The following is a 12508-nucleotide window of genomic DNA, read 5'->3' as shown; positions in this document are numbered from 1 at the left end:
AAAGAAAGTAAGGCTGGAGGGATGGGGGGGATGGTTGGGGGATGACAGTTCAGGAGTGTGGAGCTTCCTTTTAGGTAATGAAAGTGTTATAAAATTCATCGTGGTGATGGATGCCCAACTCTGTGAAAATACTAAAAGCCATTAAATTGTACTTCAAATGGATGAATTATATGGTGAATTATATCTCAATAAAGCTGTTTTAAAAAGTCAAATGAAAGAATCCCTGAGACCCCTCCTGAAAACACCTTAATTTAAAAAAAAAAAAAAAAGAGTAAGAGGAAAAGCTATTCGCTGGTGGGCGGGTGGGGGGTGGTGGTGGAATAATATATGGGCAGATTTGGGACATGTAAAAGTCCGGCTCCTCAGTTTACTTACCTATCTGAACAGGGCTCCTCTGGGTCATCCAAGCTCTCCCAACGAGCCTTCCTTTAATCACTCCAGCCCACAGAGGCTATTTTCCTTTTATGAACATACATCAAAAGGAGGATCTGTTGTCATTTAGCATTGAGCTTACTAAGTACAGCTCCGAAATCATGGTAGTTGTTCATACCGGGAAATTAATCTTGTGACTCTGCGCTGATAACCTTTTTTTTTTTTTAATCTGTTCAGATTTAGTCTAGCCAACTAAGTAAATTCTTCCTAAGGGCAGACACCAAGTCTTCTGCTGCCCAGAGAGCCTGACATAGTGCCTTGTACATGGTAGACTCTCAGCAGACCAGGGGGGAAAATAAATCTGTGCAGAGAGGTGGGGAGGGGTTATTTCAATACCCACTTTGTCTTCTAGGTGAAGGCTTCCACAATTACCACCACACCTTTCCCTTTGACTACTCTGCGAGTGAATTTGGCTTAAATTTCAACCCAACCACTTGGTTCATTGACCTCATGTGCTGGCTGGGACTGGCCACTGACCGCAAACGAGCAACCAAGCCAATGATCAAGGCCCGGAAAGCCAGGACTGGAGACGGCAGCACTTGAACCTGGAACTGGCATCCAACATGTTTGCCATTGATACCTTAGTTCATGGCTTTTGTTCCTATAGTTCTCTTGTTCATTGGATGTGGGAGGGGGTAGAGGCTGGGGAGGGAAAGGAATCTGTGTGGTTTGGGAACTTTTCGTTTGTCTCAAAATAACGTCAAGATATAACTATCAATGAAAAAAGTTTTTAGCATCAATGTAACTATGATTTTAACATTAGAGTGTGAACATGTGATTTAATCGTTGTAGCTACAATATGTCAAACACACATGGTCATGTGCTTGAACGTGATGTTAACCCTGACAGGATGAAGGAATTTAATATTCTTTCAGTGTGATTCAGGAGAGCATTTGCTTTCTTTTCTACCAGTTAACCCAGCACTGTTTTTAAACACATTTTCTGAAGGTAGAAGACAAAAGAGAGGGTCTAAGTAACTAAAGAATGTTTCTGTTTTGTAATTACTGTGCCTGTGTGTTTGTTGTTTTTTAAAGAAGAGAATTGAAAACTTTCAAAAATGACAGGAAATGGCCCTCTTATTTTCTTGCCCTGTTTACAGCTTGTTAATGTTCCACTGTCTTTGCTTCCGAAGAGATCTGTTCACTGCCCGGCTAGTTTTGTGTCCCGATTATGGCCAGCCGACCCTATAAATCAGTGCCTGTTTAGATGTTTGATTTTGTTCTCTTTGCTATTGTCATTTTAAAGGTGTATAACGCAGATGTGCCAGACATAAAATTAAGCTCAAATTAAGCTCTCATTTAAATGTTTAAACATCTAATTTATATTCTAATTGATCCCAGCCACTGATGCATGTACTTTAGCTACTACTGCTAAATAAGCATATTAATTTTCCACACTAGGCCATCAGATCTTAATAACCGACAGTTATCTAGAACTCAGTGTGTACTAATGTTTCCCCTGCATGCAGCCTTCATTGATTTTGCAGCAAAATATGAAGTGATCATTATGTAGCTTCTGAAGTAAAAAAAATGTTGTGTGTTAAGTTGCCTTGTAAAGAGCATGTTGAATTCATGGGACCGCGTGCCCTTTGTTTTAGTTGTTAGAGCAAAAGAAAGAAGTTGGAGCACTTCGAAGATAGATCTTTTCGGGAAAGGTGGGAATTTGGAATTTTAATTTAAAATGTTTGAAAAAGAAGTGATGCCAACTGGAAATTGTCACAATGAAGTTCTTCATCCAGCAGGTGTTTATTTGCCATTAATAATGTGCACACTATGAGTGATTTACAATAAATGATTATTAATTCATTGGTGTTCTTGACCAGGTACTTAAATGTTGTTCAGAGGATGTTCTCTCAGGGGTACCTGAAGCTCCATGATAACCACGTGATTCCCATTTGATTCGAGCATTGGACTAACAACACCCCTAAGACCAGGCCTCTTATATCCCATCAGCCTTATGCCAGAGGGAAAATTGACTATTTTTTTTTTTGGAATGCTTAACCCTCAGTGGTGTCGTTCCCCACTTCTCACTCACCAACACTGTCATTTGTATTGCTTCCAGCTGACAAATGGGAACCTTTATTCCTACCTGTCACTCAAAAGAACATGAAGGACACCTTCCTTCCCCGACCCCACCGGGCCCCAGTAGTGATGACCAGGGGCATGGGCGATGGGCTCATCTCTCCCTCCAGTCCTGCCCCCCAACTTTTCCCTTGTGCTGCCCTTTGGCCTTGAAGCACCTGTGCCCCTGCCATCAGATACAGACTTCTGAGCCTGCCTGCAGTTGAGTGGGATTCCAGCCATTGGACCCTTTGAATATGACTGTGTGTTTTCTATCTGCTTCATGTTGCAGCCACACATTGCTGAGACCTTGTATGGAGTGTTGATAGAGTGTGATTGTATCCCAAGACCTAAAATGACCTCAATTAGAAGTATTTCTGTGAATCTTTGACCCCTTAAATGTACTGAACTTATTGCTTGTCCATTAATAGAAAAAGCTACATTTGGAAAAATTGTTTGAAATCTTCTCACAAAAGGAGGACATTCCCCAGGTGGTCAAAAGAAATCCAGAACCTCACTCCTCTAAACCTGAGTGCCACATATATATCTGCAATAGTGCCAATGAATGAGGATTGGGATGATTTTGTTGACAGAGTGGCTAGATGAAGGTTAGATCACTCTAGAGTCTTCCATATAAACATTCCCTGCAGATCTTAGTAGCATCTAAGGGGGTGGTGTTTCCCTAGACTATCCAAGGTGGCCTCAGAGAGGTTGGTCCTGCCCTTGATCTCCCGTGTCCTACAAGGCCTATTTCAGAAGCATCCACCCATGCATCCCGGTGAGGGGAGACAAGGGGAAGAGATCCATGTATGTCACGGCAGCTACATGGAGCTAGCCTGATATGGCAGAGTCAACTCAAGTGTGCTACTAGCCGGCTGTGTGGCCTTGAGAAAACCAGTCTTTCTGGATCCGGTTTTCTCCTCTACAAAGAGAGAGGATGAAACCAGACTCTGGCTAAGGTTCCACCAAGCCCTAATGGTCACCAACAGCAACAGAGATAGGAACGTGCCTGATTTGGGATTTGAAACACCTCTCAAGTTGTGCCCATCCTTTTTGGAATCTGGGAGGTCAAAAGTGAGGGGGAAATCATTGAGTCTGAGTGAGAGAACACAGACTGAGGCTGAAAAGAATGTTCTTGATAAAAAAACAAAACAAAACAAAAAAACATGCATGTGTTTCATTTATTTTCAAAATATAATGAAACAACAAAAGTGAACTTAATCCATGAAAAACAACTTAATGAAAGAAAGTACTGTAAAAAGCTTTGGCTTGGTGGTGTAGTAGAAATAGCACTGGACTGGAGTTCAAGACTTCAGTTTGAATTCTCCTCCCTTTTGTTAATTGAGGTATAATTGACATACAACACAATATTCATTTCAAGTGTACAACGTAATGATTTGATATTTGTATATATTGCAAAAAAAAGGAGGGGGGCACCTGGCTGGCTAAGTCTGTGTATACTCCAAAAGGATCACCACAGTAATAAGTCTTGTTAACATCTTTCACCATTTGTAGTTAGAAATTTTTTTCTTTTTCTTTTTTTTTTTAAGGTTTATTTATTTTTGAGACAGAGAGAGACAGAGCATGAACAGGGGAGGGGCAGAGAGAGAGGGAGACACAGAATCTGAAACAGGCTCCAGGCTCTGAGCGGTCAGCACAGAGCCCAACGCGGGGCTTGAACTCACGGACCGCGAGATCATGACCTGAGCCGAAGCCGGACGCTTAACCGACCAAGCCACCCAGGCATCCGAGAAATTTTTTTCTTATGAGAACTTTTAAGATCTACTTTCTTAGCAACTTTCAAATATGATATACAATATTCTTAGTTATAGTCACCGTACTGTACATCCCCATGATATTTATTTTATAACTAGAAGTATATATCATTTGACCACCTTCACCATTTTGTCAACCCCCATGCCCCACCAATCTGTTCTCTGTTATCTATGAGTTCATTGGGTTTTTTTCTTAGATTGTACATGTAAGAGAGATCAAATGGTGTTTGTGTTTCTCTGTCTGACATTTCAATTAGCATAATGCTCTCAAGTTCCATCCATATTGTCACAAATGGCAAGATTTCAAATTGTAACTCATGATCTAACTTGGTATGTTACCCAGAGTCACATGATCTACTGACTGAGCCAGCCAGGTGTCCTGAGCATGTGACTCTTGATCTCCGAGTCATGTATTCAAGCCTCATCTTCTGGGTAGAGCTCATTTTAAATAAATAAATAAATAAATAAAGCACTTGAAAACAGCAGATGCAAAAAGGGCCCTCTGAACTCCCTTTTTCTCCCTAAAAGCAGGAGATGAAACTCTGATGTGGAGAGCTGTCTTCTCTATATCGGGAGGAAAGAAACATTCTTCTCACCAGAGATAGGGAGAAGGCACCAAGAGAATCAGTGCAAACAAACCTTGTTCAAGTAACTCTTAGCTTCCTTTAGCATCCCCATATATTTTTGGCACTCTCTCACAATTAGTACTCTTTGTCCAATGTGGCACATAAGCACTTGGGCCCTACCACTTTTTGGGTCTTCATTTTCCCATGAAGGCTCCCATGAGCATGTAATAATAAAATCTGTATGCTCTTCTCTCGTTAATCTGTCTTAATGTCAACTTAATTCTCAGACCCAGTCTGACCCTCAGAGGCTAGAAGGAAAGTTCCACCTCCTCTACAATGGAGACTCAGCTAGCCCTTCTGTAAAGGACCTGGACTGGATTAGATTGTCCCGCCCAGTTCTCCTCCGTGTGAAGAAACCCAGCACACCCACAGGGCCTTTGTCCAGTCCCCTGAGAGTCCTTCTGAACCTTGGCTTCCTTCCTGTGCCTTCACACCCTCATCAGAGGACAAGCCTTACTTGCTTTTCTTCTTATCAGGAGCTGGGATAGAAGACCCAGAGAGGGAAGAGGCTGAAGCTAATGGATAAGAATGAGCTTTGCGGATTATCTGTGACGTTCATTTATCCATGTCACTCCAGTCCTCAATTATAGAAGACACTGGAAGCCAGCTGACTTCTCAGTGGCTGCTCATGTGAAACAAGGAAGGAAAGAAGTATCCTAACTTTTATACCCCCCCTTTTTTTTAATTTCCCCATTTTTAGTTCAAGGTATGTGTCAAAATCCTTTCCTTCCCTTTCCTCGACGTCAAGGAAGTGCTATAAATGACCTGGAAACTCCGCTCCTGCTCTCTCTCCTTGGGCTAGGGAGTTCATAACCAACCCGCCCCCACCCCCAGGAATGTTCCTGACTTGTAAATTTGCAAATCAGATGCAAAAGGAAGGAAATCGCTGGCCTGCGGCTGTTGGGGGATGGGGGGGGGGGGGGGGAAGGGGGAATGCCGGCCAGGCTGCAAGCCTGTGTTCCAGCAGCTACTGTGGCTCAGTGACAGTCTTCTCACTTGCTTTCACTCTCCTGGGTGACGCCTCTGCCTGGGCAGCTGGGAGACCAGTCAGCACAGGCAGGCTGCCTCACTTCCCATGGGTTAAAAGAGGAAAAGACCAGCAGACAGCTGCCCCAGTTAGCTAGGGCCAGGAGGCCTATGCCCTGAGAAAGTCTCCGTCCTTACAGCTCCAGGCCTACAGTTACTATGCAAAAAAGGTGACTTGGACTTTGATTACCGGTTGAAATCCCTGCAACTCAGGATTTACTAGATCTATGTCCCTGTCCTTCCCTTTTTTGATCTTCTGCAAGGCTACTTTCCATGTCATTGAGAGAAATCTCCAAAGTTGCTTTTCTGATAGAAGCACTGACGGCTGGGCGGAGTCACCAAATCCTATGCTGTCGATGGACAAAGTAGCTGGGTCCCACTGGAGCAGGGCATGGTTGTATTTTTATCAGATTTCTTAAAAGCTGGTTCTCACAGTGTATGGATCATAAAACAGAAGAGGTGTTTGTAGAGGGCACTCCTTTTTCCAGGCTGTATGACAAGGTCATGTGTGAGGGTGGCGGAGAGAGGGAAGGGGCGACCCTCTCTGGTACATGTTGTGATCATTGTGATCACCGAGTGAGGAGGAACTGTCAAACTGGGATATCCAGTGTCTCAAAGGAAGAGTGAATCATCAGTGTAGGTGATGACTTTCCAGTGCCAGCAAGCAGGCTTCTCACACTTGAGGTGGAGGGATCCAGAAGACCCACTCACTTCTCTCCCGGTCCCAAAATTGCTGCCTGTGAATACAACTCATTTCTCTGAATTTAAAAGCCCAGCGTCACAAAGTTCTTCCAGATATGCCAACCAATGAGCACGTGTGCGTGCACTGTTCTCTACAGGCCCTGCTGGACCGAGCAATTTGTAACACAAGGCAAATCAGCTTGTTAGCGAGAATGTACACACAGACACTCCATAGCCAACCAAGGTGAAAAATGATCTCAAAGTGGATCTTTTGCCCTTTATGGATTCAGGTCACTATTTTTAAAAGTGAAGACCTTGGTTTTGCCTTCACGTGGGAAGTTTTAAGCAATGATATATTGGACTCTTTCCAACCACCTTTTAAAATCTATTTGAAGCCAGGGGCTTGGGTCAGTTTCAAGACACTGAAAGGGACAGGCCTTTTTTTTTTCTTTTTAATTAGAAACATTATTTATTTCTGCTTCTTTCATACATCTTGTTGTGCATGAAACAGTCTGGCATACATATCTGAAATAATGTACTGTTTAAAGGCAAAGCACCATAAGTAAAGCTGATCATCTCTCCAGAGTTCTCAGCCCATGGGATCTTGCTTCGTGATTTTATATTAATTTTTGAAAGTCAGGAATGTCATTTCCAAAATACATTAAGGGAGCTGTAAAAAGTAATCACTTTATTCAATATTATAGTTGTGGAAATGGAGTATATTTTCTCTAAGAAATGAAAAACTAAGAAGAAAATGCCACTTAACCTCAGTGGTAGGTCAGTAAAGGCCAGAGGGAGAAAATACTGTGATAAGTTTGTCTTTTTGAGACCAAGAAGACATTCTAGTTCAAGCTTTAACATGCTTCCTATGTTTTCACTAGATGCTTCTTTTCTGCCGCTTTTCATTCTTCTCCATAGTTCACATCACAGGATTGGTACAGCCTTTAAAACTTCATTAACAGGAGCAAGTCCAATATCCACTGATCTCTTCTCAAAAGGCATTTGAATCCATCAGATAGCCTGGCAGTTTCATTCTCATGAATACTCTAGCCATGAAAACACTCAACAGGACACAGACGAATCCAATGAATAGAAGGAGAAATCTTACTGAGGTTTGGAATGTCTGGTGCATTTGATCGGTCCAGGATTACGAATCCTAAACCTCCTGCTGTAAATAGGAAGTTAGATGTGAGTCCTTCCATAATATATTGTCCATTTACTCTGTGGGCCAAGAAAGCTACTGGCCTCTAATGTCCATGTTCATCGGTCATAGAGCCAATACTTTGAAGTTTAACAATAATGTCATAAAGCATTCCTCCCGTGATGAGGACATAAGACACCACCACCTTCAGCTTCAGCTGGGGGCATTCAAGCGCTAAGATAGGGACCCAGTACAAAGTCTCCATCTTGGTGGCGGCAGGGGCAGCTCTCTGGACAGGACATTTTGATGTGTTTATTTATGTATTTTTTTTTAATATTATTTGGCTCTGTGGCCTACATTTACACAACCCAGGGATGGTTAGATTGTTACTTTGTTGGGAGATAAACAGCCTAAGGAGAAACATGCAAAACTTCCGCTTCTTCATCTATGTCACCGCTGAAACAAATGATTACTTAGGTCCCTTCTTTGATCAAAAACTACAGGAATTAATAGCAAGAAGCTTAGAAAATGTCAGATTCTGCTCTACCCAAGCAAAACATGTGGTTGGAAGCCATCCCAATATTGTATCCCTATAAAAGAAAAAAAAAAGGAAGAGACTGCAGGCCACAGTAGTCTTAGAAAATTGCCTCTGTCGAAGCAAAGTAAACATTTGTAGATGGAAAAGCAGAATCCTGAGGCTGGTTGATTTTTCTGGAATGCCATTGCAATGGCTAAATATTTCTCAACAATTGCGGGAGGTGGGGTTGTTTTGTATTGTTTTGTTTTTAAGTTTCCATTTGAGGGATGGCCTTAAATTGAGCATTGCTGTGTCCAAAAGTTCCAGCATTATAAATCTTGGAAAGAAGAACAAACGTCAAAATAAGGTCACCAACCATCACATGCCATAATGATTTGGCTGCCAAAGATTCACACTCCGTGTTAGAACTAGGCTGAGTGTGCACAGAGAGATAATTTAAACCTTCCCGACAAGTTTGTCTTGTTCATCTGATTGATAGAATCTGATTGTAACATTCGGTCTGTTGTTTTTCCATTTGCTTTAAATTCAGCACTGCCACAGAAGACAGAAAGAGAAAATGGGACAGCCTGAAGAGGTGTAAAAATATAATTACTTTTTTGAAAGTACGCATATTTATCTATTTTTCTGCTACCCCCTTTTCACTTGGCTTTCCCACTCTAAATAGATGAGTGCTCCTGGGCTGGTGTATATATAGCACTTACAGGCTACTTTTAATTGAGAAGAACATCCTTTATTACAGTTTCTAGGCCACTTATCATAATGCATTTTACTAATTTCTTTTGCATAAAAAACAAAATCAAATGAAAGCACATCAGACTTGAAAGACCACTGGCATTACCATAGAACCTCAGCAAACCAGCCCACAAATAACACCTCAAATCACTGCAATTTCACTCAACCCACCACCTTTAGAAAAAAATAATGACCAAAATAAGAAAAAGAAAAAAATCTTCATCAGGAGAGTATTTTCCCAAACTACACCTAGTTTTGACTATAATTGGCTCGATTTTATAAATCTATTACAATGGCATCAAAAAATGATGCACAAAGAATTCGCAACTCACATTTAAGAGCCATGCAAACCGTGCTGGTCTTGATTGCCAAGTGTTTTCCCAATCCACAGAACAGGGTCAGAGAGAGGAGAGGTTCTTGATAGGTGTTAACGAATGATTGGAAGAACAGATGGATAGATAGATGGATAGATGGATGGATGCATGGATGCATGGATGCATGGATACATGGATGGTTGGAAGGATGGTGAATGGATGGATGCATGGATGGATGGATACAATGTAGTGCAATGCAGAAAGAACCCTATTTAACGTTGCTGGGTCTTAGCTTTGTAACTTGTTCCTTTGCCCTGTTAAATGTGAGACCCCAGGAAGGCAAGCCCCTGTCTGTCTTGGGCACAATTGTACCGTAAGCTCCCAGCAGAGAGCTTGCCATGTAAGCAGGACCTCTAAAATTTTGGTTGAGCTGTCATTGTATATGAACACAGGTAGGCCCTACTTTCACCAACAGTTGAACCAGAAATCCAAACTTACGAAAGTAAAAAAAAAAAAAAAAAAAAAGACAATTCTTAATTTTACAAAAGTATTTGGTACAGATTTCCTTTCATAAGCAGGCTTTGAAAACATGGCTCAACTTTTAAAAGTCTTCACCAACTTAAAACATTTTTTTTTCATGTTTATTGATTTTTGGGAGTGACAGAGACAGAGCATCAGCAGGGGAGGGGCAGAGAGAGAGAGGGAGACACAGAATCCGAAGCAGGCTCCAGGCTCTGAGCTGTCAGCACAGAGCCCAATGAAGGGCTCGTACTCACAGACCAAGAGACCATGACCTGAGCTGACGTTGGACACTTAACCGACTGAGCCACCCAGGCGCCCCCTTCACCAACTTTTAAGAAATACATGTGGTGGGAGACACAAGGTGCACCTAAATTTGTGAAGACTGTCCAATCACAGAGCCACTCTGAGATGGTTAGAGTCAGAAAGTTGCACGTCCGCTCTGAGGAGTCGCCCATGAAGCCACAAGAACAAGATCATGTAAGAAGGGAAACAGGCCAAGACGGTGTTAGGGGCTGACCCCTGACTGCATAAGGAGAGAGAATCTTTAAAGAGGTGATTAAGGTAAGCCTTGTCTCAACTCTTCATTTTGCACTGTAAGTGATTCCACAGAGAGGGCTGCCTTCAAACTAGCATCACATCACCAAAGAATGTTTTGCCTTTCTTCTTAATAATCAACAGGAATTTACTTAGCTTCCACTATAGGGAAGGCATAGGATGGAGCACTGTGGGGAGATAGATGGATCTTGTTTCTGGCTCTTAAGAAGGAGACAAGTTCAGCTGGAAGGTAAGGAATCAAACCTTCCCCATCTCCCATCCCATTATCCAAGTACAATCACATCACTTGGGCATTTTTTCACAATAATTTTTTTTAATTTTTTAATTTTTTTTGAGAGAGAAAGAGCATGTGCAAGAAGTGGGGGAAAGGGGCAGAGGGAGAGAGAGAGAGAATCTTAAGCAGGCTCCACACTCAGCATGGAGCCCATCGTGGGGCTTGATCCCTGGGATTATAACCTGAGCCTAAATCAAGAGTCAGACATTCAACCAACTGAGTCACCCAGGCGCCCTTCACACAGCTTTTCTAAATGTTGTAGATGAATAAGTGACTTAATAAGTTCTAAGCCTGCACTTAAGAATTTGGACATATTACATGGGGGGTGGGAGAGGGAGGTGGTCAGTGTTATAGACAAAAGGAGTTACATTCTTTCACTGAATATGGGCCAAGCATCATCAAACAATTAAATACATTATTTCCCTTTAATAGAAGCTCAAATCAAATGTCTCACTCAGTCAAACTAAGTTAGGAGAGAAACCATCTGTCAGCTCCAGATTCAGCTCCAGAAGACCTGTTTTGAATACCATTGGCTGAGGCTTGAATCATTAAAAAATTATCTTAACTGCTTGTTGCCAAAAGTAATTTGCCCAGCATTGTCCACTCCTCGGAAGCAGAAGTAATGTTTCCTGTGGCTGTGAACGTCTGTGAAATAACATCACGAGATAAATGCCTACAGGCTGCTGGAGAAAGTGAGCTGATAACAGAGGAGGCTTCTGTAGGAAGTGATAAGAAAGACCTTAGGGGCCAAGTGTACAGATGGCCACAGGTCACTCTGCAAAGCACCAAGACCTCCGAAAGATGGGCAGAACTGGGGAATATGGACTGCGTACACAAGTTTATAAGTAATCTGGGAGTGTCGCTGGATTCAGATTCTGGTCCTTTCATCAGCTCTGATGTGAGAGCTAAAAAAGTAGAACAGAGTGTGTGTGCATGTGTGTGATATGTGTGCATGAGGACTCTTGATCTCTCTCTCTCCTCTCCCCTCTCCTCCCCCTCCTCTCCTTTCCCTCTCAATCTCTCCTCCTCCTCTTCATTCTTCTCCTCCTCTTCCTCCTACTTCCCCTGCTCCTCCCCCTCCTCCTTCTCTTCCTCCTCCTTCTCCTCCCCTTTCTTCTTTTTCCCTTCTTCCTCTTCTTCCTCTTCTTCTTGTCCTCCTCCTCCTCCTTCTTCTCCCTCTCCTTCTACATCTCCCTGTCCTTTCTCTCTCCTCCCCTCCCTCCCTCCCTCCCTTCCTCAACTTCCAGTAAATTACTTGCTCTTCCTAAGGCCCTTGCTTTTGCAAGAGGAGCTGCTGAGGGGGTGGGGAGTAATCCGGAAGCTCCAGTGACTCTGGGAGGCAGACAGCTGGGAGAAGCACAGCCAGGCAACCTCTTTCCCTGCCTCATGCCTTCTCCAAGGCTGAATTCTCTCTCCCTTAGAGACTTCGTTTCTCTTCTTTGTCTGCCCTTGGATGCTCAGGGGCATTTTATTTGCCCCTCAACCCTGCTCTCTGCTCAGAGAGGCTGTCAGGCATGCATCATATCAGTGAGCTGGCATGGAAAATGAGAAGCACCAGCAGGATGGAGGGAGGGAGGGAGGAGGGGAGGTCTGGGTATTTATTTCCAGATTCTCTCCTGCAGACTGGATGCCCCTCAACCAACAGTCATGATCCTGTCTGTGTCCTTGGAGCTAAAAGAGTAATGGTGCCCCTCTCTGACCAACTCTACTCTATTGCTTGTGGTTGTTCAACACTCAACCTGGGCTTTTGGGAGTAGCCCATTAGACAGCCGTGGAAGTGCACCTGTCAGATCTTCTCTCAAGAAAGAACTTGCTGTACCTGAACAAAGTCA

At 42.9% G+C, this 12508-nt stretch overlaps 1 protein-coding gene and 1 pseudogene across 1 annotated transcript in view; one reads left to right on the top strand and one right to left on the bottom strand.

The window, feature by feature from the left end:
• Positions 1-2237, top strand: part of SCD5 (stearoyl-CoA desaturase 5) — a 156582-nt gene extending 154345 nt beyond the window's left edge. Inside the window, exon 5 of the mRNA XM_060654753.3 lies at positions 785-2237. Coding sequence (XP_060510736.1) covers positions 785-975 — 191 coding nt within the window. The 3' untranslated portion in view covers positions 976-2237. The remainder of the gene's footprint in view (positions 1-784) is intronic.
• Positions 2238-7584: 5347 nt separating this feature from the next.
• LOC132693301 (oligosaccharyltransferase complex subunit OSTC pseudogene) lies at positions 7585-8006 on the bottom strand (annotated as a pseudogene).
• Positions 8007-12508: the final 4502 nt, after the last annotated feature.

Source organism: Panthera onca, chromosome B1, assembly GCF_046562875.1.
Source record: "Panthera onca isolate mPanOnc1 chromosome B1, mPanOnc1 haplotype 2, whole genome shotgun sequence".
Taxonomy (NCBI): domain Eukaryota; kingdom Metazoa; phylum Chordata; class Mammalia; order Carnivora; family Felidae; genus Panthera; species Panthera onca.
The sequence above is the reverse complement of the archived record's forward strand: the minus strand, read 5'-3'. Positions and strand labels throughout refer to the sequence as shown.